Genomic DNA, 27196 nt, shown 5'->3' on the forward strand with positions numbered 1-27196 from the left:
ATCATTCCCAATCAGCAGAGACGGAGAGCTTAGCTATGTGTTAGGAGATAACATAGACACAGGCTAATTATTGCTAATTAAAATGCTAGTTAACGTAAGTAATTAAACCTAAACAGCTAATGTAAGTCAAAGCTATCGGCGAGCTTCTCCTGGCAATATGGTGATTTGTTGACAGCAAGTTATGACACAATCGTTAGCCTATTTTTACAAAAACGTCTGCTCCATAACGTGAACTACAAGGTAATGGAGCCTTTTATACATTGTTGTGTTTCTTTAGAAATGTACAATGCACAAATAGAGTCTTGAAATGCTTCAGATGTAAAGTTATTCACTGTCAAAGTGTCGCCAAAATGAATGGCAGTCAATGGGATGCTAACTGCAGGTGATGGCTTCGTAGCATTAAAACGGCGCCATGGGAGCTGTGCTTAGAGAGGAGAGGCTTACCGCCTTGCTATTTTAGGGATTCTGATTGGCTAACGTGGGCTTGAGCTTCCCGTTGCACTACCACCTACAGGTTTGGCGTGCTCTTGACGGCATTGACGGCATATATACACGGGTACGTGTAAACAAACACTTTTCTGAAAACTGACAGCTGTGCACGATGACAGCTGTGCACAATGTTATTTTTGAGACCGGAGAGGTTGAAATGTTGGTTTATGAGAATAGCCCCCCACATGTAAACGTAGTCTAAAAGAGCTGTGAGTTTGTTTCAGATACGTGGGACACAGAAACTGAAAAAGGCTCCTGCTGAGCCCAAATGCTTTATTTCTACATATGTGCTTATGGTGTAAGTGGGTTGATTTGGGAATTTTATTAATGTGGATTTTAAAATGGAAGTCCACGGCTTCACAATGATTTCTGGCTTGGTTTTTGGTCTTTAGCATTATTGACTAGCTGAGCACGGCCTTTTAATATATATTTTTAAAGAATGATGTCTGTGTTATCTTTGTTTAACAGGAGGTCATTTTTTGGCGCATCCAATCACGGTTGAACAGAAGAGGCCTGAGACTGAAGCCTTGGGGAACCCTCACATGTCATTTTTTTGTTCACTCAGATTTGGAATTACCCATTGACACAAAGGGGTCCCTGTCCTCCATACAGGATTCACACAAGTTTAGCGCTGTGCCAAAAAGCCCAGGACCATTTCCAGACTGTAATAATATAGAAGTGAGTCGAAGAGCTTCACCTTTCTTGATGCAGGAGCGGCTGTCTGCGCTGCACTGGTGGCCCTCAGGACAGCAGTGTTTCCCATCAGAGCAGGGGACTCCCTGTCAGGGGTCGGGAAATCACAGTTCACTTAATAGATGTAATACAAATTGGAATCAAATGGCTTATGGATTTCCTCTTGTAATCATTTTTACTTAACAATTCATTCATTCATGGCTTTATTGTTAATGGTACTTCTCCACACAGGTGCAGTAGTTTGAGCATTTAAGGTGCCATGTGACCATGTTCTGGTCTCTGCACTGCATTGTGCATTGTTGCTTGTTGAGCATACAGCGGTCCACTTAACAGCAAACCATGGGAAACTGCTGCCTGGCCAGAGCTTCAGCTTTTGTATTACATTGCCCAAAATAGTAGACATCACTTCCTGTTGTCTTCAGTGAAGTTAAAAAAAACTTTGTTTGTTAAGCCAACCAGCGAAGATACTGTCTGTTACAGGAAGTATAGCTTTTGAATAACACGTTTTGAATAACATATGTAAGGGATAATGTTAAGCAAGCCGCTCCTTAATGCAAAGTAGAAACACGACAGGATGATGCACCAGTGTAACTGTGTGAGTGGTCCACCAATGGACTCCACCATGCACTTCATGGTTTTATGTGCCCTTAGACCCTGTTAAAAGAACAATTTATCAATGCACTTTGTGGGGTTGTTACTTCTGTTTTCCAGATATTTGTACTATTATTTGAAAATGTATCCATGTTTAAAAATGCTACATGTTGCATGTCATATCAGTGTTGGACACGGTTGGATTACCTGAGCTAGGGGACAGCAGCCAAACCTTGTCAAAGCCCTCAGACAGGAATACTCAGGTGGGCATCGTGACTGATCAGGGCAGATGTTGTCTTCTTCCTCCCCTGTGTTCGCCTTGATCATCCTGAAGGACTGCAGGCACAAGGTGGGAAAGGTGGGCTCTCGCCTTAAATACGTCAAGCTCTCACTCCGTATCTTATTATGAAAGCAACGGGATGTCTGTTATACTTACTTTCGAGAGTCTGGGCCGCTCAGCAGAAGCTCTTTCCACCCAGGGGATGGAGCCAGTAGAGTTCAAACAGCTGGACGTGGCATTATCGCAGATTGTTCCCATAGGACAGCAATGTATATGATCCCCACAGCACTCAGCCTTCGAGGACAGCAGTAGTAGGGACACTTTGACTACCAAAGTTTAAAAACTGTTATCAAATTAGCTAAATGAGGCCTGAGCTTGTATCTGGCTCATAAAGTAGTAAAACACCACTGAGCATGAATAGTACTATTCAGCTTAAACAACATTTTATTTTCGAGTACACGAGAATGGTTATCTTAGATTTACATTTAACTATGTAATGGACAAAGGGACAAAGTATTCTACTGAAGCTGATTGACTTAGCTGGGGTTTATCTTGTTAAGAAGTTAAGTTACTGTGCTGCCCTAGAGCCGTAACTTCAGCTGAGAAAAAGGGGTTCAGTTGGTTGGGATGCAATTATCATTCATTGTATGTATTTAGAGTTCTTTTTTTATTATATGACAAAAAATGTATGACTATATATATATTCGAGGAAAAAAAAAACAGTATCAACAAACCATAAGGGTTCTTTCAACTTCCCGTAGTTTCTTGGGAGAAGTGTGACTGTTCAGGTTAAATGAAAGGATGCAGAACATGCAGGTGTACAAACATGTCTACCTGATCAAAGGGGCAGCACTCAAAGCCGCTGGCTGGGTCGTTGCAGCAGGTTTGGCCCTCTTTACATCTCCCTCCATCTGGACACTCATCAGCACCAACCAGAGCCAGGAGAGCCCAACAGATCAGAGCCCACCTCTGCATCTGCACACACAAACACACACACACACACACACACACACACACACACACACACAAACACACAGGTCATAAATGAAAGTGAAAGGAGTGCACGTGGAATCCCCTCTTTTCCATTCAGCAATAACATATTTGCATTCACTTCTGTTAAAGTTATTGGTCAAAGTCAGTAACAGGGAGTAGAGTAGAGTAGTAGAGTATATATTAACAAGCATACACATCCAAAACCATAATGCAAAGGACGTCTGAGACTCAGCTCTGCCTTCATTTATTTCCTGAAAGTGTAATTGTTCCCTTTGGAGGTGTGTTACTGATTTTCTTTTGCAATGAGAAATCAGTCAAACACAATAGGAGTTTAGAAAGAGAAAGTGCTATTTCTAAAAACATCTCTACTAGTCAACAAACCGTGGGCTTTTTACTCATGGGGGTCTCACTTACGATGAAACGATTTAAACAATGTAAGCAATCTCAAACTAAAAGTAAAGTAAATGCAATAGATCTTCGTCAATCATTATTACACCTCGTTACTTATTGGTCTAAAAGGACTTCCTTGTTTACCAAGCAAGTATTATGCAAGATTCTAAAAAAACATTTATTCTGCTCTTACCTTGATAAAAGACTGAAGGGCTGTTATGAGGAGTCAGGTTTTTCACAAGTGTCTCACCACTGAAGAACACAAATGATAATAAACCTGCTTTTTTATTGAACACGCCCCTGCGAGAGAGAGAGAGAGAGAGAGAGAGAGAGAGAGAGAGAGAGAGAGAGAGAGAGAGAGAAACAGAGAGAGAGGCGGGGATCCATATTTTCTCTGAATATCTTAGACCTTTCCTGGCCTCTTCCTTTAAGTCGTTTTTAATAAATCTTTGCTGATAAAGTTCAATGAAGTTGCTCCTGTCCTGTTGAGCGGTTCCACTGAACAGGTTGCACTCGTTTACATGCGACCATAGACCGATACAGTCCATACATGCGACAGCTGCGGCGCAGCCAGCGTCGTATCCACCAGGCGGCGCCAGAGCTGCGGCAGCAGCAGATGGTGGGGGCGGGGCCAGAGCTACGGCCGCAGCAGAAAGCGGGGGGCGGGGCCAGGGGGGTCACTGACATTTTACATCAGATCTGTAGAACATGCGCACGCTCTAGCTGAATCACCAACAAACGGCAATCGCTAAGCGTAGTTTTTTGAAGGTTAGCTACATTTTGTGACTTCCTCCCGACTGTCTATGCTTTCTCCGCCTCGAGTTTATCCCGACTCCAAAAAAAACATCATGTTTACGGGGGTTATCCGCAATGGAGAACCCGAATAAGTTACAACACGACAGAGTGGTTTAAACGTTGGCTCTTAAATGTGGCAACAGAACTAAAATGGGTGAAGACGCCTCTGTTTCACAACCACACTGGCAGCTAAAGTAGAGGTAAGTAATGTTAGCTTGGCATTCAACGCAATAGCGTTGCCTCGAAAGCTCACGTTAGCTAACGTTACCCAGCTATATTTCACATGAATGTCACCTATAACGTTAGCTAGCTAACTACATTATAACGTTGGGCTACTGACTTTGAATCCAAACATTTCTCCTCTCCTCATGTGTGGGTCAAGACATATGTATTTTGTTTGTGTATACTGTTAGCTAGCTAATGGTGGACAAAAAGGACACAATGTACCATCCCAGTTAGTTAGTGCTTCCATAACGTTGCACTGTATACAATAAGGTTATTTCATTGGTGGAGTTGCAGAATGAAGTGAAACGTTAGTCTTATCGAATTTGAAACGTGTTGTTTCTCTCTTTTGTTTCATTGACTTGTGTCCTGTCAACATGAATGTTATCTAGGTTTATTCAGAATGAGAAATGATTATGCTTCTTCTTGCAACGCTGTGTAATTACATGCAGGAAGACCACATCCTCTCAGTTTAGGACAGCTTATTGGCCAGACAAGACTGAGGACCAAGTTGCTATAACTGTCCCACTTAAGTTTTATCAAGACCAGAGATAGGACAAGCCAGAGGAAACCACACAGGTAGGGAAACAGGAAAGGTTGACATGTTACTTATCTCTGTAACCCTCCTGTTGTCCTCGGGGTCAATTTCGACCCATTTTCAAAAAGTTTCTAAATCGGAAATTTGGGTTTCCTTCAACCAAATTGTAAAAAAAAAAAGAAGAAAAAAAGATACGTCCTCACAAGATAAGTAATCATTCCACTATTTTCATTGAATTTGGGTTTTATTTAATTTCATAGCATTTTAAGAAGAAAAAAAAACAGATTTAAGAACACTGACAACAGTGACAGAAAAGTAGGGAAAAAATAACATGTCCCAAAAAGTGCAGAAAATAATCGACAAAGACATTGTAAAAAGTGAGAAAGAACTTCGGGAAAAGTTAGAAAACGTCAAAAAGTGACAACAAATGTTGAACAAAGCTTCAAAAACTTGGTCAAAACAACAGCACAAACGTCCCCAAAAAAATCAACAAATAACTTTGGGAAAAGTGTCTAAAGGAGGTTTAAACATACAATTTTGACCCAGAAAAACTAAATGTTGGTACGGGAAGACAATACGAGGGTTAAGAATATTCAGGCACACCATCTTGGCTTCTAGTGATGGATTTGTTGGCTTTCTTCATAATTTCCTAAAAATGTAAACAACTTAGTTAAAGACAGTGCTCCCCTAGGGACATCATTTGATTTACTTTCATTAGTTTTGCTTCCTTTCCAGTATTTAATGTTATCTGCCTCTACCCCCCTCCCTCAGTTAGGAGGGGGTAGGGAGGTGGGGATCTTGTTGGCTGTCTGCTGACATGCACATTGTAGATAAGCTATCACAATGTTTCAATGACCCCAATATAACAACAACGCCTAGACTTACCCAGCTCACTCAATGAAGGTCTGACTTTATTAGACTGTAATCATCTTGAGTTTTTAGTGGTCTTTTTGTAGGACACCAGTATAAATTGCCCTAAATAACACTTTAACCTATTTGTTTTGCACATACTATTGTAATTTCGCCTTGTGGGACAAATAAAGGATTTATTATTATTATTATTATTATTATTATTATAATTATTATTATTTTGTAGCCAATGACACTAATACTCACTAATAACTTGGAGCATCTCAGGTGCAAGTGTCACACAATCAGCATTCTGATATATAAGGACATAAAGTCAGTGTTAGGTTTCTGACCGTGCAGGACGCCAACACTCCTCTTTAGTTGTTACTAAACAAGGAGACAATAGACACCTGTCTTCCAACAGGGTCAGTAGACACTTCTGTTAAGTTGCAGTACATTCTGTTCGCACTGTGAAGTGGTTCTGTATTGTTTTTGTGGTCTGACAGGTGGGCAGGATGGGGGAGCGGGCCGTCAGCAGCTCGGTGGCTGCTATCTCTCCAGTGCAGCAGATGCTGGCTTCTGGCACCGGAGCCCTCCTCACATCTATTTTTGGTGAGATCATGCAAGTAGGGCTGCACAGTTAATTGCAAATGTGTCGTAATTGCAATATGGACTAGTGCAATATCCAAATCGCAGGTGAGGCGCAATATTTGTTAAAGGCAAAATATGTCTCAAACCATTCTGAATTAAGCGTTGTGGTGCTGCAGATGTCCCGGCCTACAAATCCTATCTAATGGACTTAGGTACCGCAAAAATCACACTATAAGCAATTTCAATTTAATATTTTTCAATGAAAATTACAATTATGATTCAAAATTGATCATTCCCTCCCATATTTTGAATCTTATCCCAATCACAATATCAGCCAAAATAATCGCAATTAGATAATTTCCTCATATCATGCAGCCCTAAAACAAAGACCAGAAAAAAGCCACTTGTGTGCCTTTAAGTCTAATCGATATTTTATATAGTTTCACACAATGTACACTTGTATGTATGTCTTGTACACTTGCAAACATTTGAAAGTTATATTGTTCAGTTTTTTTTGGTTATAGAGATATGTTGATTCAACTGTGCGATCATTTTGAAGGTTTTGTACTTTGTGGTGCTGTTGGAGCGTACTGCAGTACAGAGAGTAGTACCTTTACGCTGTGTATTTGACCTGATAAGGCTACATTGTGAACATCAAATTAGTGTTGAAATCATAGAAGTAGGGCTGCAACTAACAATTATATTCATAGTTGATTAATCTGTAGATTATTTTCTTGATTAATTGATTAGTTGTTTGGTCTTTAAAATGTCAGAAGATGATGAAAAATGTGGATCACTGTTTCCCAAACGCCTATGATGACATCATCAAATTTCTTGTTTTGTCCGCAACTCAAAGATATTCATTCTGCTGTCACAGAGGAGAGAAGAAACTAGAACATATTCATATTTAACAAGCTGGATTCAATACATTTTTACTTTTTTCTTAAAAAATGACTCAAATCGACTAATCGATTATCCAAATAGTTGGCAATTTAAGGTGACAATAAATCGATTAATTGTTGCAGCGCTACATAGAAGTGATCAAAAGAAACCTCAAAACACAAAAGAACGTTCACACATCTCAATAAACAGCTCAAAGAACCCCCTCAAGTTCCCCGACTCACTTATATCACCACCTGTGAGTCCCAGGGCCTCACTACATGAAAAACCCATTAACATCCCGGGCAGCGGCTCTGTTATTTAGTCTACTCTTATTGATATAAATGGGCTGGACAAAATAATAGAAATACCTGCCAGTATTATGAAACAACTAACAGCATCACAAACTACATCCTCCAAAACAGTTTCAACAAAAACGGAACATTATAACCCTTCATGAGGAGAGGATTAATGCAGGCGTGTTGTATCAGACAGCATTAGTTTTACAGTGGTGTACCTAATAAACTGGCAACTGACTGCATGCCATTAATAATAATTGAGTCTGTCAATGTATTTGTTTACAGTCACACCGCTGGACGTTGTGAAGATCAGGCTGCAGGCTCAGCAAACACCGTTCCACCAAGGTAGGCTTGTCTTCTTCTGTGGTTTTAGGTCATACATTAACCAAGGTAACCAAGCAATGGCTTTGCTTTTAACAGCTACTTGTGGTTGCCACGTGTATCTTGATGCTTTTAACCCCACAACACCTGTTCTTTGTGTTTGTTTGTTTTTTGCACCGTCTTCATCTTTGACCTCTGCCTTTCTCTGCCCTGCCTTTTTGCTTTGTTTTGTAGCTTTAGCGTGTGAATCAGCTCCGTGGGGGGGCGTCATCCGCCCGTCCAAGTGTGAGTATCCGACCCACTGTCGCTGCAAAAATACTGTAGTCCAGCACAACTTTCTGTGTGTAGGCACAGGCTCAGCCGACAAACATATCTTGCCAAAGAAAACCCAATAAGCCCTTTCTGAAATAGAGTCCAATGCTTTCTGTCAGCTTAGATGAATTGAATCTCTGCCATCATAAACATGTATATCTTAAAGTTAAAGGTTGAACTTTTAACCTTTTTAGATGTGCACGTTCTTTGCCTTTAGTTGGTGTGGCTGCAGTTTTGTACCTGGCTTTAAACTACCATTTTATGTTGGTAGATACTCTAAAATTTGGTATCTTCAAGAAACACAAAACACTGCACATGTTCCCTAACTACAATCAACATTTCTTCGTAGACCATTTTCTTTACTCCTGCTCACTAGGGCTAGGCAATATGGAGAAAATCTAATATCACGATATATTTGACCAAATACCTCAGTAATGATACAACCATATTGTAGTGTTGACTATTGATGCTTTCACAAAATATTTGTTTTATAAATAATCTGTAATAATCAGTAATGTAGATAAAATGACTAAGTGGGTAAAGGCAAATAATGCAACAGTTACAACAGTCTGGTAAGATCACAAAAGGACTTAACTGTACTGTAATGCAGCCTTTTAAACCAGGAAAAGACAAAACTTATGCTGTATTACGAAATCCACAATCTAAGACGATATCTAGGCTCATATCCCGATATCAATATAATATCAATATATTACCCAGCTCTACCGCTTACTCGTTACCCTTTCCGAGTAAATGTTGTGTTTTTTGTTTTCTGGGATATTTCCACAGGGTAATATTTGCAGTAGGAGCAGGTTGTGAAATGAAATAGTTTTTTTTTTTAGTTAACATTTCTTGTCAATAGTCATCTCTCTTATACCAGCTCTAAATAAACACACAAAGTAAGCAGTGACAAGGACAGCCCTGAGGTTATCTTCTCAGTAACTCTGTGGTCATTGCCATCCCGTCTATTATTGGTCACATTTCTCTCCTCTGTCTAAGATTAGACAATTCAGTTTAGAAAACGTAACCGATTGAATCATACTAATATGCAGATAGTTGTTGAACTAGAATATCTTTTAATTCTCTGGGGATTGCTGGGCAGGCTTGTGTCACGCAGCATTTTCAACTGGCTGTTGTGTCTCTCCCAGGGAAATGTTTCCTGTATTGTAACGGACTGATGGACCACATCTACGTGTGTCAGAATGGAACCAGTTGCACCAGCTGGTACAAAACACCAACACATTTCAGTGGGACACTTGTGAGTACCAGTACATCGGCAGCGTCGCTTCGGCCACAAAATGAACCCAAATGTGTTGACGCATGTTTTGTGTGTTAATTCCATAGGATGCGTTTGTGAAAATCTCCCGACATGAAGGACTCCGGTCTCTGTGGAGTGGACTACCACCAACACTGTGAGTATCCCAAAAAATACTTGTAGAATAAATGTGTAAGAACAGAAATTCAGATTTGGGTGGAAAGACACTGATGTAAGCGGTTGTTTTATTCTGATGTGTAGTATTTTGCCAAGATTACAAGGGTAAAGGTTGCTCTGTAAATGTCATCAAATCAGCATTTGGACTCATTGAATGCTGTGAGGGTTGAGTTTTTGCACAGCCATGCACTTCCAGTGAGAACAGCCAATAATTTACCAAATGTCTTGAACAAATGATTAAAGATAACTTCCCAAGAATTAAATTTTACTGTAGACGGAAAATCCAAGGTGATGCTGTTTTGGTGCTGGTGATGCCGGAGATATTTACTTTAAATAATATAAAACAGAAAGAAGCAGGAAGTCTCCATTAATGAGGGGCTAAAAACAACACTTTTTGTCATTTTTGCATGTGAAATAACTTCTTCAGTTTACCTCTAGTGAATATATCTGCATCTTTTTTTTTTTTTTTATACGGAAACTTTCTATTGCTATGGCACACAGTGTACAATGTTGTCCTTTGTTTATTTGCATGTGTATGTGCAGGGTTATGGCTGTACCGGCCACTATCATCTACTTCACCTGCTACGACCAGCTGCGGGACTTCCTGAGATACGGTCTGGGTTTCCAGGGCAGCCACATCCCTCTTGTTGCTGGGGGTCTGGCCAGATGTAAGTCCATTAAAGCACACATCAATACCCTAACTATAGAAGCCTAACACGTGCGTGTGTGTCTCTTCTACACTCCCTGAGTGCATGCCAGGAAAAGATGACAGTCAAAAACATGCAACTGAAATGCTAGAATATCCTTGAATTAGATATTTTAATATTTATTACTATTATAAGCATTGATTTAAGACTGTAGTAGTGCAGTATTTCCATCCAAGATAACTGTGTCTGAGTCTCTGTCAAAAAGCTGGAGATTGTGTGTTTGTGTGTGGGTTGCAGTGGGGGCAGTGACGGTGATCAGCCCTCTGGAGCTGGTCAGGACCAAGATGCAGTCCCGCCGGCTGTCCTACAGCGAGCTGCGGGTGTGTATCCGCTCCGCTGTGGCTCAGGACGGCCTGCTGTCCCTGTGGAGGGGCTGGGGACCCACCGTTCTCAGAGATGTACCCTTCTCTGGTGAGAGCTGCCCCACAGAATGCAACAAATGCACAATCTATCCAGTTTTATCAAGCCTTTTGTTAACTTAAAAAATAAAACAATTACACTACATTGGAAAATCTATCTTATCCTCTTGTCAAACCACTCCTGCAGCATATTTCTCTCGTCTGCCGTCATTTCATATCTTCTTTCATATCATAGCTGAATACACGGTTACCGTGTTTTACTGTCTGCATCCCTAAAGTTTATGCAAATATTTTAAAACTTCTTAGCATTTTCCTAAGTCCATTTTATACATACGGCCCAATATCATGCAACGCACCTTTGCCTTAAGGGACTTTACAATCTGCACAGCATACAACACCCTCTGTCCTGATTCTCGATTCTGATAAAGAGGAACTTTAACAAACCTGTAAACCGTTTTGTAATGTATTAACCGCATTGTATTGCATTGTAAAATCTATGCCCTGGCTACGTGCGAAGGTATGCAGAGACACAGACCTACGCCAAACTCTACGCCTTAGCCTGACGTGCACCTCCCGAAAAATGTACCTACACGTCGAGGTGACACACGTCGCACGGCTGTGGCTTGGTAGTGTTGCTCATTTCCTGGTTCTCCTTCCCCATAAACGGCATGAACTCATGGAGAGGGTTAACCTTTCCCGCTACTACATTTCCCACCACGGTCAGAAAGCAGAGGGGAGACACTTTGTTTCTCTCACTATGCCTCTAGAGTCGGCACTCGCTGCAGAGCTAATCGCCGTCACGCTCTCACTCGCTCTCCCCACACACTCCCCACACACACACACGCAGATACACGCCAGCTCTGCTTTTCTCTTAAAGAGATCAACGCACACACCAACGCACAAGCAGAATCTTCAGGCCACTTGCGTCGGCTACTGTGAAAGCTCTGCGTGGAGCCTGAGGTGACTCTAGCTGTCCCTGTTGTGTGTATTTGCAGCTTTGTACTGGTTCAACTATGAACTGGTGAAGGCCCGGCTGTGTCAACGGTCCCGAATGACTCAGGCCAACTTCTCCATCAGCTTTACTGCGGGAGCCATCTCTGGAGCTGTGAGTACTCCGCTTTACTGTAAAGACTCACCTGTCCTCTGTTGCAACACGGACACTTTTCTTGTAATGTCCTTGTGGATGTTACTCAACGTAGAAACACAGGATTCTCCCGGATAAAGTATTAGCCCTACAGGTTAATGTTTAGGCCACCAGTTATACTTATTTCTGAAATGAATGATTATTCTAAATGCACACATAATATTTAACAGTTTGAAGTGTAATGATTGGCTGCACCTGTGTATTGTACATTTCATCTGTCAGATTGCTGCGATCCTGACGCTGCCTTTTGACGTGGTGAAGACACGGAGACAGATCCAGCTAGGAGAAATGGACACTCTGGGAGGTCTTTACTTATATTTATGTTTTGTGAAATGTATCAACTTATGTATGAAGAATGTTCTAAACAGTAACTTGTTCTGATTCCTCCTAGTTTCCTTAAAGAAAACCACGTCCACATGGCACATAATGAAGGGGATATGGGCTGAGATGGGCTACAGGGGTCTTTTTGCAGGTAAACACACACTCTATGCTGTTTTATGGCAAGTGAAAATGTGTTTGCTTTGCTCAGAAGTGAAAACAGTTGTATTTTCTCCAGGTTTCATGCCCAGGGTGATCAAAGTGGCCCCAGCCTGCGCTGTCATGATAAGCACCTATGAGTTTGGAAAGACCTTCTTCCAAAAGATGAACCTTGATCGCGAGGGACTGGGATCCTGAAGGCTGTCTGTACGGTGCTGGGTGATTGTTCACAGCGGCACATTCAGACAGTGTTATCAGGACAAAGTCTTCTCAAACAGAAGCTTGAGGAACACGCTGGCCTGCATTTGGTTTGGTGTGAACATAAAATATGAAGATTCACAGACAAATCAGGGATGTTTCCTCTTTCACATCTGCTCTCTGGAAATGTAAACACAGACTGCTAAGACTTGACACATCTTACTTCCATGAACTGAATAACAAGCTTGGACAACAAGCTTGGAGCTCGAGCCACAGACTTAATGTGTGTTGATTAGTAAATTTTAATCTGGTATCTTTCTCTTGCTTAAGCAAAGGGACAAATTATATGGATCACACCTCTGGGCACATTTTAAATGATAAACCTGCTCGGGACAGTGGTGTGTTTTTTAATGCTTGATGGGAAAATGTAAACCCTCTTAAGGGCTAAACTGCATCAGAACTGAAGCATGGATACAATGTCCTCAGTCAGGCATTATTTTTGCATTGCCTGAGACCAACTGCATGGTGTATACAACGCTCTTCAGTACAGAATCCAGGGACGCTGGTATTCCCTTTACTGCATTCTCCTGCATTCCTGTAGCGGTAAAGCATGGCAATTTTGACATCTGACAAGATTACTGACTCTTCGTTTTGTGGTCTGGATAGATTTGATCACTTGTGACAAGCGATGTGAAATGAAATCACAAAGATAAGTACATGTTTTTATGTTTGTTGAATGTATTTCTCCTCTCGTCTCATAACTGGATGCTAAAACACAGTATATGAAACACGAGGCCTGATGGCAAAATTAAAACAAGCTTTGGAAGATGTTTTCATTGGTTATGTTAATTTACCCTTTTAACAACAAATAAGTCAACATTTTGTGAAAGTTGCTGTAGCCAACTTCCCAAGAGCACACAGATTTAATTAAAACGTTTTTAAGACTTTTTATGTAATAAAGAGAACTTCCTAAACTTCCCCTTGTAGATATATGCTAGTGATGAAATGCTTTGAGTATTTTCCCTACAATATGCATAATATCAAATCATGTTACAACACTGGATCATAGAGAAAAAAAAACATTGCTGCCTTAACCTGAAAGGTGTAAATGTCTTGCTTTTTCTTTTCTTTTTTAAATAGTTTTATATAAATGAAATGGAAATAAATGTTAAGACAGCTTGATTTTTATGCTGTGTGATTCATTCCTTAGAAGTTTGTAAATGACCGTCTTTTAAAAAAATGTACATTAGTTATGATTGGGAAAGGGTATTTCATATATGAACAAAGACATAAAATTCACAAAACAAATGCCAAATAGTACATATTCTCAAATTCACAAAAGTTCAAGTGTCCATGTCTATCTCATATTGTTTCCTAACTAAAATATGTTAAATACAGTATAAATGAATAGATAAGATGCAAATCAAAAATAGTCAATTAAAATACAATTCTCCTTTTGTTCTAAGTAAAAAAATAATATTTAAATAGAAATATTTGGTCAATAATTGTGCAGATACTTTGTAGCGCCAAACAGCGACATCTAGTGGCTGCTGAGTTTAATAACATCTTCAGGGTGAAATACCAGGGGCAGCTCGTCTTTGAGAATAGTCTCGTCGAGTCCCGCGATATTTGCTTTTGTATATATAAAGTGCGCTTCCCTTCCCGAGGCCTCTTTGAATCGGATTGGAGACAAGATGGTAAGTGAGTGCGACCCACAGCAATCGGTCTCACATCTGAGGCATCCTTTACATTTAACTTATGTCAGACTCTTAAATTACTTTGATGGAATGTTTTTAGTAATATCCTGAATAGATTGTCACATTTTAGTCCTTTATTGCGCTTTTTGTTGATTCAAACATGACTATACCTGCAACTCAGGATCCAACATGTCTACTTGACATAGGCCGCTGTTAATTTCTAAGTAACGTTAATAAGTTAAACACTGATTGCATATCATCTAGTCTTATGCATTTGCTGGCCACTGAGAAAACTTAAATATTTATTGTCTTTATTTTTTTTAGTCCATCTTTACAGCCGTGTATATACTAACGCTAGCTAGTCATGCTAACAACGTGGCCAACTCCTGTTCCCTTTTCTTCAACTTTTTAAATTACCTTGCCTTGGCTTTTAAATTGAATGCAATTATCAACGTAACTTCATGTCCGTTCTATATTTGATACCTAGCTTCTATGTTACCTTGAATGTTGTCGCTAGCTAGCATTTCATCATCTTGGTTATAAAATACCGTCAAGCTAACGGTTTCTTTCCTCCATAGTCTCACCGTAAATTTTCGGCTCCTCGCCACGGATCTTTGGGCTTCTTGCCCCGCAAGAGGAGTCGTCGTCACCGTGGTAAGGCCAAGAGCTTCCCCAAGGATGACGCCAGCAAACCCGTGCACCTGACTGCCTTCCTGGGCTACAAGGCCGGCATGACACACATCGTCCGCGAGGTTGACAGACCTGGCTCAAGTGAGTGGAATGAAATATTAACTATTTAACTTATAGGTTTAAGGATCTGAGAGGTTGCGGATATGAATGGGGTAGTGTATGGTGTTCTGCCTATGATGAGTCTCTCGACGGGCGGACATAATGGGGTTAAACTCCTTGCTGAATGTCGAGCACTGAGCGCAGTCTATACCATGAAATGGTTCACAAAATGCAGTGTTGAAAAAAATTCAGCTTTTGAATGTTCAAAGTTTAATGGTTGTAAATTTTCTGCAGAGGTTAACAAGAAAGAAGTGGTTGAGGCTGTGACCATTGTGGAGACACCACCCATGATTGTTGTCGGCGTTGTGGGTTACGTCGAAACACCCAGAGGCCTGCGCTCCTTCAAGACCATCTTCGCTGAACATGTCAGTGACGAGTGCAAGCGCCGGTTCTACAAGAACTGGTGAGACACTATACAATCACTTATCCTAGTGTTTGAAGCAGGTGTTAGTTGCACAGTGGAAACTTAGAAGATTTGCATTTTCACTGAGTGAGTCTAACACTACGGTGGCCCCTGTGGCAGCTCCGCTCAGGTGCCGTGTGCCCTGATGAGCTCCGGGCTCCTCTGGCCAGTGGAAAGAGCTTCTTAGAAACTGTGCCATGAGCCGAAATCATTAGCTGATGCAGCATCCCCGTCCGCGTGGAGGGGAGGGCGAGCAGCTATGCACAGTGTTCTTCCGCTGGCCCTTTGGGGTTATGAAGGACCTGTGCCAACCTATGTTCTCTGTGCACTGCGTGCTCTCAGGTACAAGTCCAAGAAGAAGGCTTTCACCAAGTACTGCAAGAAATGGCAAGATGATGACGGCAAGAAGCAGCTGGAGAAGGACTTTGCTTCCATGAAGAAGTACTGCCAGGTCATCCGCATCATTGCCCACACACAGGTTAGCATGTTGATTAAATTACCAATGAGATGTTTACTGCTTGTCTGTGATGAGACCACGGATCTTGCGTCAGGCATGGCGCCTGATTTTTATGAGGATACCTTCCATGCTGCCTTCCTTCTGAGACTAAACAGCTAAACTATTCACTGTACATGTCAGTTATGCGGTGTGTGTATATATTTTCTCTGTTCTCATTGCATCATCTGTGCAGATGCGTCTGCTGCCCCTGAGGCAGAAGAAGTCTCACCTGATGGAGGTGCAGCTGAACGGTGGCAATATCTCTGACAAGGTAGACTGGGCCCGCGAGAAGCTGGAGCAGGCTGTCTCCATCAACACTGTCTTCACTCAGGACGAGATGATCGACGTGATTGGTATCACAAAGGGTCACGGATACAAAGGTAAAAGCTGCTTTAATTTAAGTTGCCACATACATTTTTGGTTGAATTGGTTCAGTCAGGACTCTAACAAACCTCTTTTTTTCTTCCAGGTGTCACCAGCCGATGGCACACAAAGAAGCTTCCCCGCAAAACCCATCGTGGTCTGCGTAAGGTGGCCTGTATCGGAGCCTGGCATCCTGCCCGTGTGGCCTTCTCTGTGGCCCGTGCTGGTCAGAAGGGCTACCACCACCGTACAGAGATCAACAAGAAGATCTACAAGATCGGCCAGGGTTACCACACAAAGGATGGAAAGCTGGTGAAGAACAACGCCTCCACTGAATATGATCTGTCCAACAAGAGCATCAACCCCCTGGTGAGTCATGCAGCCTGTACTCTTGATAAAATCTTGTCTTGAAGTGGAACAGCTGACTTACATTCCCATTTTTCTTTAAAGGGTGGATTTGTCCACTATGGAGATGTGACCAATGATTTTATCATGGTGAAGGGCTGTGTTGTGGGGACCAAAAAGAGGGTGCTGACTCTGCGCAAGGTTAGTTTTACATCTGACTTATTAATTTCCTGCTTAACTGACTAAAAGTAGGAACTAAGTTTTATATTCTAACATGAATTTTAAGTGTTTTACTAAAAGTCGTTTCCTTTCCCAACAGTCTCTGCTTGTGCAGACCAGCCGTCGTGCCTTGGAGAAGATCGACCTCAAGTTTATCGACACAACTTCCAAGTTTGGTCACGGCCGCTTCCAGACCGTGGAGGAAAAGAAGGCGTTCATGGTGAGATTTTGTACTGAGGGCCAATTTTTCTTAAGTGACTTAGTGAGGAGACTTGTCTTTTAGGATCAAGGAGAAATGCACATTTCTATCACTCTTAACACTTAGTCTTAAATAATCCTCAAACAAATGTAGCATTACCACAAATCGAGCTAATGATAAATCTAAAATCTTTAGACATTACTTTCATACAGCCTTGATGTTTAGTTTTCCCGCACTGTTCGTAACCTGGTTCAGTCTCAGTATGAACTCTGGGTTCCATTCCAGTGCCATAGTGAATTCCAGTGAGGCAGGGGAGCAGTGCCTGTTTGTGCTCGCTCCCTGTTCACTCTCTGGGAACATCTGGCTGCTGTGAGCCAACACATGGACCACATGTGCAGCAGACTGATAAATGCATACAACTGATCTCTGTCCTGTTTCTCTCTCACAGGGACCACTCAAAAAGGACCGCATCACCAAGGAAGAAACTGCTTGAAGTCCACAACAAATGTCTCTGCTGCATTGATCTTCATTACTGTTGTGCAGAGTTATTTAATAAAATAAAAAAACTAAGGATTTGTCTTGGTTTTTGTTTAAAGCGTGTTATCCAGAGATGTGTAGGGTAATGAAATGTGGTCAGCTGGTTGATGTACACTTGAGTCAGCATGTTGGAAGTTGCAGGTTTGTGCTTAATTTATTTGGCATGTAATCCAGGGAAAGTAGTGTTTTACAACTTTTTTTTTTTTTTTTTTTTTTTTTTCTTTTGCAGCTTTAGATCATTTCTCTTGTGTCCAGAACAATAATTAAAAGTCCTAGAAATCCTAGTGGAGAGAATCTAACTTTTTCTTTTACTCACTCAGAAATTAAATGAAAGTACTCATGACCAGTACACTTAAAAAAAAAAAAAATTTTTCTTTCCTCTTTAAGTTTCCATCTGATAAAAGACCCAAAGACTGGAACTTTGCAACTGTTTGAGGTTTGACTATAGATGAATAAAGTTCTGAGTTACTTTATCACACATCACCTGTATCTCAGCTTTTTTTTTTTTTTTTCTATCATACAGTCATAGAGCTTTTTCACCTAATGCAATGAGGCCTTTGCCCATATTTTCCTGTGACTTGCTAACACCTTAGCTTGTCTGGGAAAGCTAGTGCAATTCTCTTTTCCTAAAACTTCAAATTGTGATTATGCATGGGTTATGTCTTACTAAATGGACATGTTATTTGGCCTGTTTTTTCCTACTTGCTTTTTGGCTATAGGTCAAGGCCTAGTGTTGAGCTCATTTGCGTATTTAAAATAGAAACTACTTTTACAAGAAACTAGTAAAACAAATTGTACTTCTACCTTTACTGTGTGAGGTTAGATTTAGAAAGGAAAAAAAGCCAATTAGTGTATTTTGGGCATATTTCATTAGAATAGTACTCGTTTGCATATTTAAATTTCATTCAGACTTTCATTGTATAGTTTTATTTTGATAGGAGTAAAGGAAAAACAGCCCCATTGGGGTGTATGGTCTGGCCTTACTGGCCCACCTCTCGGATTGATGAGAATTTCACATATTTCCTCAACTAAGACTCCATTGGACTTTTAGTATGTTAATCCGGACACCTCATAGAAATGATCTAACTGAAAAAAAATACATTTTACAATTAGTTCTATTTGTGGCTCAAAATGAGCTACTTTGCCTGACTTAACTGATGGGTTACAAAATGCAAGGCATCTGAATAACTTCAGCCAAGCTGGCTCATGAAAGTTGCACACTGAATGTTGAACTGTTGTGGCCTATTGGCATTTGTACCGCAGTTATCTTAAAACAAAAAGCCGCAGTACAAGTGAACGTAAGTGGTGTGTGTGTATATAGAGCACAAAGAGAAACTCTATTCTAAGAAGTAATTAAGTAATGGGACTGGACTGCAGATAAATTGTCTCCTGTGGTGACGAGATTTTTTTGAAAGCATTAATGTGTACACACTTTAATGCAGAGGTAACCACTGTAGCTCTGGGGTAAATCACACTACTACTCACTAGAGCCAAAATGGCGCCTTTAACTGACAGTTTGACTAATACTTTCAGATATAAAGTTTTAGTTTGTAAAGTAACTAAGTTTGGCAAATGCAGAAAAAGTACAATAATTCCCTCAGAGGTATAATGTACAATGAAATGAAAATCAACAGAACAAGTACCTCAAATGTGTACTGATACACAGTACTTGAGTAAATGTACATACTCCGAGCTTGTATCACGTGTCCTGACTCTAGCCCAGCCTCCTGTCTGGCGGTTTAAAAGCTCGACGTCAGCTGGGATGAGAGCAGCTACCTTTGCAGAACTGATGGGCAGGGAGAAACGGACTGTAGTTTAGCTAACATTGCATGTTTTAACCGGCTATATGTGTCCTTGAGCTGTAAGGCTTGTATTCGGCTGACATGAGAACTCTAGCAGTCACAGGACAGTAATTAAGGCCCAACATCATCCATTCTGACTCATCACTGCCAAAACTAAAACCCCCACTTCAGCAGGTAATGAGAAGGACCCTGAGAGGGCTCCACGGGCCATTTTGATGTCCTACAAAACGCCTCTTTGAGACATATCTGCATAATATTCAGCACTCTTAGCAGAAATGTGGATTTCCTATAAGGATTTTCAAGGTCCCACCTTCTTTCCATTAACCAGCAGTCGAGGGAGTTGAAGGACAATTGTCCTCCGTGGAGCAACATATCAAGAGTTTGAGATTTTCTCTACCAAAGCAGAACATATCCTCTAATGGACGTTGTGATAAACTGAGCCCCTGAAAAGAAGCTGTACATGTAGTGCAGCGGGGGGGGGGGGGGGGGGGGGGGGGGAAGCAGGGTGAAGGCCTGTGTCACTGTGGCCAGAGGACAGTCATGGAGATGGCTTTGCTGTTACATAAGCACCTCCGGAGGCGCTGGGGCTGGCCTCTGCCCTGCTGCAGAGCTGCAGTTCAAAGCTCTCACACAGCCCTGCTTTACATAATGCCCCCTCTGCTTAATGGGACTGTTAACAATGCAGAAGGATGCCATTAATTGCTCCCTCTGTCCCATTCAGGTGAGGTTGGGTGTCTCAACAGGCGCTCTCTTTATGACCCCGTAGATCTGCCCAAACAGCATCTCTGTGCACTTTTCATAAAGGCCTGTCCCTACTATTTCCCCCTATTAGTTCAGTCCGCCATCATCTCAAATGAGCTTTCCTCAGAGCCAGAGACTAATGAACAACTCATAAGCAACGTTGTTTAATATTGCTGTTTTTTTTTTGTAAATATGGACAGCTGTACACGTGCATTGGATTAAATCCGTCATGCATGTGTTCAAATGTGTGGAGGAATATTTTCAACAATGTTTCACAAAGTCTGAGCGATGGAAACACAAATGTCCTATGTTCGTGTGCGACACTGAAGTTACAAGCATTATAAGAACGAATTTTGAGCTGACTAGCCAATCAGCACGTTGCCCACTGACCATCCAATCAGGGGGTCAAACGGTTCTGCTCCGTTCACCCGTATGGAACATGCTGGAATCAACAAGGAAGCGAGCTGACACTCCTGGGACACAGGTGAGTTAATTAGTTAGCACGGAAATACCAGTAAAGTTAAAAAAAAGAAGTAATTAACTAGATATATCAAGACAGCTGTGCGTGCATTCCGGGGTTACTTTACTTGCACATGTATTAGTTTGGTGTGGTGTGGTTGTTGCTAATGTCATGGCAGCTTAAGGCTGAATCCCATTTCTCCATTTTACCCCTACCCCTTGGCCCTTGAAACCAAGGGGTAAGGGGTAGGGGTGAAAACATACACCCAAGACAGAGCAGAGACAGAGAAAGAGAGAAAAGAAGAGGAGAACGACAGAGAATGAGACCAGCAGAGAGAGAGAAGGAGCGAGATACATAGAGAACTGTAGCAGAAGGGTGTCGAGAGGAACGTGGAGGCAAAATGTACACGGCACTTCCAAAAATGCCCCTCTGAATGCTTCCTCTTGTCCCCAGACACTTTCAACCAAACTGAAGCCCCATGAAACAGGTTACGTTCAAAGGTTGTTTTAGTCGTGCAACCAAAAACATGATTGGACAGATAGTTCGCTAGCTGTCTGGATTACCCGCAGAGATCTGAGGAGCAGTAACGAGTTTAAAATTAGACACAAGAGAAAGCGGAAGTAACGGACATCCGGGTGAAAAGAGTGATCCGGCAGAATTTCCGGAAGCAAGGCAGCAATCACGGAAATGGAACGCGAGGGGATAGACTACATGCATTAAAAATCAGTGAGAAAGGCACACACATGAATACAAATACACATAACTTTTTTTTTTTTTATTGTGTGTTCATGCAGGAGCCCCCATCTTAGTAAGGCCATTGGGACCAGCAGTAGATACAGTGCCTTGCGAAAGTATTCGGCCCCTTGAACTTTTCACCTTTTGACACATTCGGTATTCACAATCAAAAGATATTAACATTTTATTTTTGTGGAAGAATCACCACAAGGGGACACAATTGTGAAGTGGAACGAAATCTATTGGATATTTTAAATTGTTAGCAAATAAAAAAACGAAAAGTGGTGCGAGCAACATTATTGGGCCTTGCGTTAATACTTTGTAGGCCACTTTGCTGCGATTACAGCTGCAAGTCGCTTGGGGTATATGTCTATCAGTTTTGCACATTAAGAGACTGAAGTTCGTGCATTCTTCCTTGCAAAACAGCTGGAGCTCAGTGCGGTTGGATGGAGAGCGTTGGAACAGCAGTTTCGTTCTTTCACAGATTCTCGATGGATTCAGGTCGGACTTTGACTTGGCCATCTAAAACGGATACGTTATTTGTGAAACCATCTTTGTAATTTTGCTGTATGTTTGGGATATTGTCTGTTGGAAGATAAATCTCCGTCTCAGGTCAGGTCTTTGCAGACTCCAACAGGTTCTCTAGATGGTCCTAATTTAAATGCATCCATCTTCCCTCAATTGAACCATCTTCCCTGTCCTGCTCGAAGAAAGCAGGCCCAAACCATGATGCTGCCACCACCATGTTGGACAGTGGGATGGTGTGTTGAGGGTGACGAGCTGTGTTGCTTTTACGCCAACATGTCGTTTTGCATGTGGACAAAAGTGATGATTTGGTTTCATCATGACCAGAGCACCTTTCCAAAGTTTGGGTGTCTCCAGGTGGCTTGTGGCAAACTTTAAACGAGAATTTTTAGGATATCTTTGGAAAGGGCATTTTCTTGCCATCTTCCATGAAGGCCAGATTTGTGCAGTTGTACGGACGATTGTTGTCCTCTGGACAGACTCTCCCACCTCAGCTGTAGTTCTCTGCAGTTCACCAGGTGATCAGGGGCCTCTGTGGCTGCATCTCTGATCAGTCTCTCCTGTCTGAGCTGAAAGTTTCAGGGACGGGCCAGGTCTGGTGGATTTTCAGGGGTCTGATCTCCTTCCATTTCAAAAATGATCGCTTGCACAGTGCCTTGGGATGTTTAAAGCTGATCACACACAGGTGGATTCTATTTATACCATCAGTCATTAGGACAAAATTGGATCATTCAGAGATCCTCGCTGAACTTCTGGGTGAGTTTGCTGCACTGAAAGTAAAGGGGCGACTATTTTGCACACACCACTTTTCAGTTTTTATTTGCTAAAAAGTTTAAATATCCAATAGATTTCGTTCCACTTACAATTGTGTCCCAATTGTGGTGGATTCTTCACAAAAATAAAAATTGTTACTTTAGTTGTGAGCCTGAAATGGAGGCAAAAGGTTGAAAAGTTCAAGGGGTGAAGATACTTTGCAGGCAGTAGCAACGTCTGACACCGTGTACGCCGGCCTGATGGGGAGCCGCCTGTTAAACTTAAAGGTGCTAAGTTTGTGGTCGTCCCATCCAACGTCTGTCTACCTGTCAGACACCGCGCTGAGCCCACCCAGGCACTTCCTCACTCTGAGGCGGCATGCCTCTGACTCTGGCAGCGCGGACCACGAGCAGGACACCACACAACACACAGATGCACACACCTCTACGTACAAGCACTGCACACACCACAAAATCAAATAATTGGCCCTTCTCTCTGCGTCCCAGCATGCACCCTGGTAACTGGCTGCTGTCCAACTAGCAACAGCTGGACACCTCAGGGATGGACTGGTGGTCCACTGCAGGATTCACACACGCTGCACCACACAGTGTTTTTTATGCGCATCACAATATTAACTGGCACAACATACATACACGAAAGCTGCAACGTTTGCGTGGACACCATTTGTTGTGTTAGTTGAAGAAATAACACAGGAAATAACACATTTAGTAGTGCATATATATTCAAGCTAATTAACACCACGCACGCACATTCTTCATGATAAAAGAGCGACCCTCAGGGACGTGGCCAGAGGTGACTCCCAGAGTCTTGTAATACGAAGCAATGTTTCAAGAAGTAAGATAGGTTCAACCCAGGTTGGATCATTGTTACCGGGTTAATCGCTGTGGTAACTTATGATGAAACCTAACCTGGTCAGGAGCAGGTTATGTTGGAGATGGGAAAGCACATTCTTCTGACACAATCAATACTCGACTGATAGACGATCGGTGGAGCGCGGTGCGAGGAGAGAGAGAGGTGCTCTCAGAAAAGTTCAAAACATTAGAGACCAAACACCTCGTTGATATTCCCCGAGCGGAGGAAATTTCGTATAGTATTTGTCGGCTTCTTGATCGCTGTGTTGCCATGCGCACATTGGTTTGAATTTTAGGTTTTTTATATTTTTTATTTGCTCTCAGATTGCTTAGCACTGCCAGGGTTTTAACTGACATATAGGTGAAGCAACGACATTTTTGGGAAAGCAACAAAGTGTAATCACGTCAGATCTTGTGCCTGACTGGGGGGGGGAAGTGATGTTAATAAGCGTTGTATATTAATTTGTAATTTGTTGTAATTAGTTGCCTTTCTTTCTCCCAGCTTTCCTTCCGCGTTAGGAAGCAGCGACTGTATGCTGTGTTGGCCTGTAAAACCGTGTCTGTGGTTTCATATTTATGCAGATTTATAGGTTGCTTTATGTAAACTAGGTGTCTCTGGTGGATTGTTTGTGATTGGTCATCTGTAAACACCCAGCTCTTTATGTGAGCGTGCGCCGCTGGATGGGGGAACTCGGGGTTGATTGAATAGTGTAACCTCCTTCGTTCCACTGTATGTGGGACCGGGGTTGATTAGGTGAAGCCGGGTAACTGAGTACACCCAGGGCATGTTGATCTTGATTCGCAGTACAGGTCTCTGATGTCCCTGTACCAAGATCAGAAGGTGACAGGACCTGCATCATCATGGATCGATCACTTAACTGGATGTAGGTCCAAGGTCTCCCAAAACTGAAAACTCCGTATAAAGTGAAAGTGGAAACCACAATTTGTTTGTTTTTGAAGATTATTTTTAGGGAATTTTTTTTAGGCCTTTATTGACAGGACAGCTGAAGACATGAAAGGGGAGAGAGAGGGGGGAATGATGCAGGTTGGAGAGAGAACCCCGGGCCGCCGTGCGTTGTGGAGTAAACCTCTACTATGGGCGCTGCCTCTACCAACGAGCTATCTGGGCACCTGTGATACATTTCTTGTTGGAAAGTTAAAGGTCCCATGGTATGCTACTTTTTGAGGGGGGGGGCATTGCCTTGACTCATAAGGAGCAAATTCCAGATGGACCATCTAAGCTTTCATTTTCTCAAAGCAGAGCAGGATACCCAAGGTCGTTATCTATCGCCATTTTTCATATTAATGTTAAATTAATAAAGTAAAAACACGACTGCAAAGAGATGCAAAACAACCAGGCACAATGACTACAAAATGATGCAAACAACACAAGAAATGACACAACACAACACAAGGGATGCAAACAGACATTTTTGCCAGACAATTACTACAAAAACAACCATAAAAACAAACCACCGAGACAAAAAAAACGCTACATTTATTATATTTTTTTTTCCCTCCTTCTTTTTTTTCATTTCATTTGCCTCATTCACTGAGTATCTTTTTTACTATATTGTCACTTTTTTCCCCTTTTAATGTCCACTACCATCTTTTCTGTACTGGTATCCAATATTTAGACACTGAATTGCATATGCTCCTTCTCCAATCCCTCGTTGGACTATTACTCTAATGGAAATTATCTGTGAAGATCTGGACCTAAAGGGACAATCTGGGATGAGAGGGGGGGGGGGGGGGGGGTTGAGGTGTGGGGTACCTTTCATATTGTTAATTTCTGCATAACACAGCCATATTGTTTGTACAACTTGGTCCATTATGTGCTGTGGAAAATGCTACATTGTTTATTAAAATCAATAAAAAATGTTAAACAAAAAAAAGAAAAAAAACGGTACAGAAGTATGATTTTTTTCTTTTTCTTTTGAGGATACTTGTGTTTTTTCTGTTTAATGATTTTGTGTAAAGCACTTTGAATTGCCCTGTTGCTGAAATGTGCTTACAACTAAAGATGCCTGCCTTCTATGCAAAACGACCACAAATTGACACTAAATGACCACAAGTGATGCAAACCTTAGCTGGAATGCTAATAAAAATCTAGCGTGCATGAAAGGTAATGTTAATTACCATGAGCGGCACTATGCTTTGGCAATTATGTTAATGTTAAACAGCGTCTTCACCACAATGTTTGAGATATAAAACAGACATTACTTTGTAAGTTACATTCAAGTACGACCGTGGCGTGGGTTTGCCGGCACCTTTACCTGTCTATGATTGCAGACACCCTCAAAAACACATTTAAAAAATACTGTGCTAATAACCCTCAACGTTAGCCGCGGTATATGCCGGGAAGCTCGTTAAATATTAGCCATAACCATAAAGTTACTTGTTCAAACGGCACAACAACAAAGGTTAGCTAGCAGACTTAGGCTGAATCCCATTCCTTCCCCTTAGCCCTTCCCTTACCCCTTCCCTAGCTTTTGCGAGTTCACGCGGGACCTAGTGCTGTCCAATACCTATTACGACTAGGGGTAGGGCGTAGACCAAGGCGTATAGCCCTGAAACCTAGTGTGACGCGAACTCACTTGAAAAACACACAGGCATCAATGGCTGCCGTCGACCAGAGAGACACATGATGTAAGTACTTTGGCTTAAATATATTGATTAAAAAGTTACGACAGTCTTGTTTGTGGTCTTGCAGTCCTGTACATGTATATTGCAACCATGTTCCTAACTGAAACTTTTAAAAATCGCTAGCTTGCAATGCTAACGCTAATCGCTAACGTAATCGCTAACAGCTAATCGCTAACGCTAATGTTAAACAGTCCACATATTCTGCTTGAATGGACTGTTACATCGCATAGATGTATAGCTGTATATATATTAATATTAACGGTCTACGATACATCGCTACGTGCTTCACATATACCCCTGTATCACCAGGAGGACACAGGAGGACACAGCAGCTGGTCCAGTTTGGGGCTGAAAACGCAGACGTTTCTAAATCATGTATTCATGTTTGTACCCATTCATTATTGCATTGGTACTGTATATTGTATCATTTGTAATTAATCCTGTTCATTTGTCATGACTGTATATTGTTGTTGGTTTGATGTGGACATGATGATATGGTGAGGGGGGGGGGGGGGGGGGGGGGGGGGGGGGGGGTACTGGCAACAGGCTCCAGACTGGTCTGGAATATCAGAACAGCTGTAGTTAATTTGTTTGTTTGTGGTCTTGTTTGTATTTTTTTAGTTTTACACATTTGAAGCCTTTTTATGTGTGTGACATGTGTATGGTTCAATAGTTGACAAGGTTTGACATTATTTATGTACGTTTTTGCCGGTATGTTCAATTTATCACCAATAAAGAAGATTTTTGTCAACAAATTGTTTTTGAACATCAATGACATTCAAAACGGTGATAACGAAACAGATATACAACACACCTGTAGTACATGTATGTATACATGAACATGTGTATAACACATATGTATTGCAAACAGACCTAAGTACTACACAGATAAGAACATCTGCTCTGCAACCAAAGTGAACCTAAAATATAAATATATTTAAATCCATATGACACTGTTGTCCAAACCCCACACAATCAACAGACAGAGACACGCATCTGGAAGTTTGTGATCAATACTGCATGGTGATGTCACCAGTGGTGTCCATGTCTTAGGG

At 41.6% G+C, this 27196-nt stretch overlaps 3 protein-coding genes, 1 long non-coding RNA gene and 2 other non-coding genes across 8 annotated transcripts in view; 4 read left to right on the plus strand and 2 right to left on the minus strand.

Moving 5' to 3' along the window:
• The window catches only part of grna (granulin a), a 12327-nt gene extending 8435 nt beyond the window's left edge, over nucleotides 1-3892 (minus strand). For both annotated transcript variants that reach the window (XM_032537049.1, XM_032537048.1), the window contains exons 1-5: nucleotides 3630-3892; nucleotides 2888-3028; nucleotides 2210-2347; nucleotides 1981-2109; nucleotides 1187-1268 (exon numbers count right to left, since the gene is read on the minus strand). In XM_032537049.1, the coding sequence (XP_032392940.1) occupies nucleotides 1187-1268; nucleotides 1981-2109; nucleotides 2210-2347; nucleotides 2888-3028 (490 nt within the window). In that variant the 5' untranslated portion in view covers nucleotides 3630-3892. The remainder of the gene's footprint in view (nucleotides 1-1186; nucleotides 1269-1980; nucleotides 2110-2209; nucleotides 2348-2887; nucleotides 3029-3629) is intronic.
• Nucleotides 449-705, minus strand: LOC116702713 (uncharacterized). The gene is made up of 2 exons (XR_004335238.1): nucleotides 634-705; nucleotides 449-585 (listed from the first exon to the last, which is right to left on the minus strand). It is a non-coding gene; the product is annotated as an uncharacterized LOC116702713 (long non-coding RNA).
• Nucleotides 3893-4133: 241 nt separating the features above from the next.
• On the plus strand, nucleotides 4134-13738 carry slc25a39 (solute carrier family 25 member 39). Of its 2 annotated transcripts, XM_032537069.1 has the most exons (12): nucleotides 4135-4431; nucleotides 6347-6452; nucleotides 7895-7954; nucleotides 8165-8215; nucleotides 9391-9500; nucleotides 9587-9654; nucleotides 10218-10342; nucleotides 10619-10792; nucleotides 11736-11845; nucleotides 12107-12188; nucleotides 12276-12356; nucleotides 12441-13738. In XM_032537069.1, exons 2-12 carry the CDS (start codon nucleotides 6356-6358, stop codon nucleotides 12557-12559), a joined length of 1077 nt encoding a protein of 358 aa, XP_032392960.1. In that variant the 5' UTR covers nucleotides 4135-4431; nucleotides 6347-6355; the 3' UTR covers nucleotides 12560-13738. The 2 variants fall into 2 exon arrangements, with proteins under 2 accessions (XP_032392961.1, XP_032392960.1); XM_032537070.1 differs by lacking the exon at nucleotides 8165-8215 and having other exon boundaries at nucleotides 4134-4431.
• Nucleotides 13739-14146: 408 nt separating this feature from the next.
• LOC116702700 (60S ribosomal protein L3) lies at nucleotides 14147-17638 on the plus strand. Its single transcript, XM_032537065.1, has 9 exons — nucleotides 14147-14256; nucleotides 14835-15027; nucleotides 15280-15448; nucleotides 15791-15926; nucleotides 16138-16324; nucleotides 16414-16676; nucleotides 16758-16853; nucleotides 16972-17091; nucleotides 17519-17638. Exons 1-9 carry the CDS (start codon nucleotides 14254-14256, stop codon nucleotides 17561-17563), a joined length of 1212 nt encoding a protein of 403 aa, XP_032392956.1. The 5' UTR covers nucleotides 14147-14253; the 3' UTR covers nucleotides 17564-17638.
• Nucleotides 15965-16057, plus strand: LOC116703814 (small nucleolar RNA U83B). The gene has a single exon (XR_004335516.1). It is a non-coding gene; the product is annotated as a small nucleolar RNA U83B (small nucleolar RNA).
• LOC116703811 (small nucleolar RNA SNORA54) lies at nucleotides 17301-17432 on the plus strand. Its single transcript, XR_004335514.1, has one exon. It is a non-coding gene; the product is annotated as a small nucleolar RNA SNORA54 (small nucleolar RNA).
• Nucleotides 17639-27196: the final 9558 nt, after the last annotated feature.

The sequence above is a fragment of the Etheostoma spectabile genome, chromosome 15 (assembly GCF_008692095.1).
Source record: "Etheostoma spectabile isolate EspeVRDwgs_2016 chromosome 15, UIUC_Espe_1.0, whole genome shotgun sequence".
Lineage (NCBI taxonomy): Eukaryota > Metazoa > Chordata > Actinopteri > Perciformes > Percidae > Etheostoma > Etheostoma spectabile.

What these genes read in the sequence shown, in the direction of transcription:
- LOC116702700 (XM_032537065.1), top strand. An exon ending in GGTTGACAGACCTGGCTCAA is followed by an intron (nt 15,028 to 15,279) that starts GTGAGTGGAATG and finishes AATTTTCTGCAG; the next exon opens with AGGTTAACAAGAAAGAAGTG. An exon ending in AGGAAAAGAAGGCGTTCATG is followed by an intron (nt 17,092 to 17,518) that starts GTGAGATTTTGT and finishes TCTCTCTCACAG; the next exon opens with GGACCACTCAAAAAGGACCG.
- slc25a39 (XM_032537069.1), top strand. Translation starts at nt 6,356, where the DNA reads ATGGGGGAGCGGGCCGTCAGCAGCTCGGTGGCTGCTATCTCTCCAGTG. An exon ending in GCAAACACCGTTCCACCAAG is followed by an intron (nt 7,955 to 8,164) that starts GTAGGCTTGTCT and finishes TTTGTTTTGTAG; the next exon opens with CTTTAGCGTGTGAATCAGCT. An exon ending in CAGAGATGTACCCTTCTCTG is followed by an intron (nt 10,793 to 11,735) that starts GTGAGAGCTGCC and finishes GTGTATTTGCAG; the next exon opens with CTTTGTACTGGTTCAACTAT.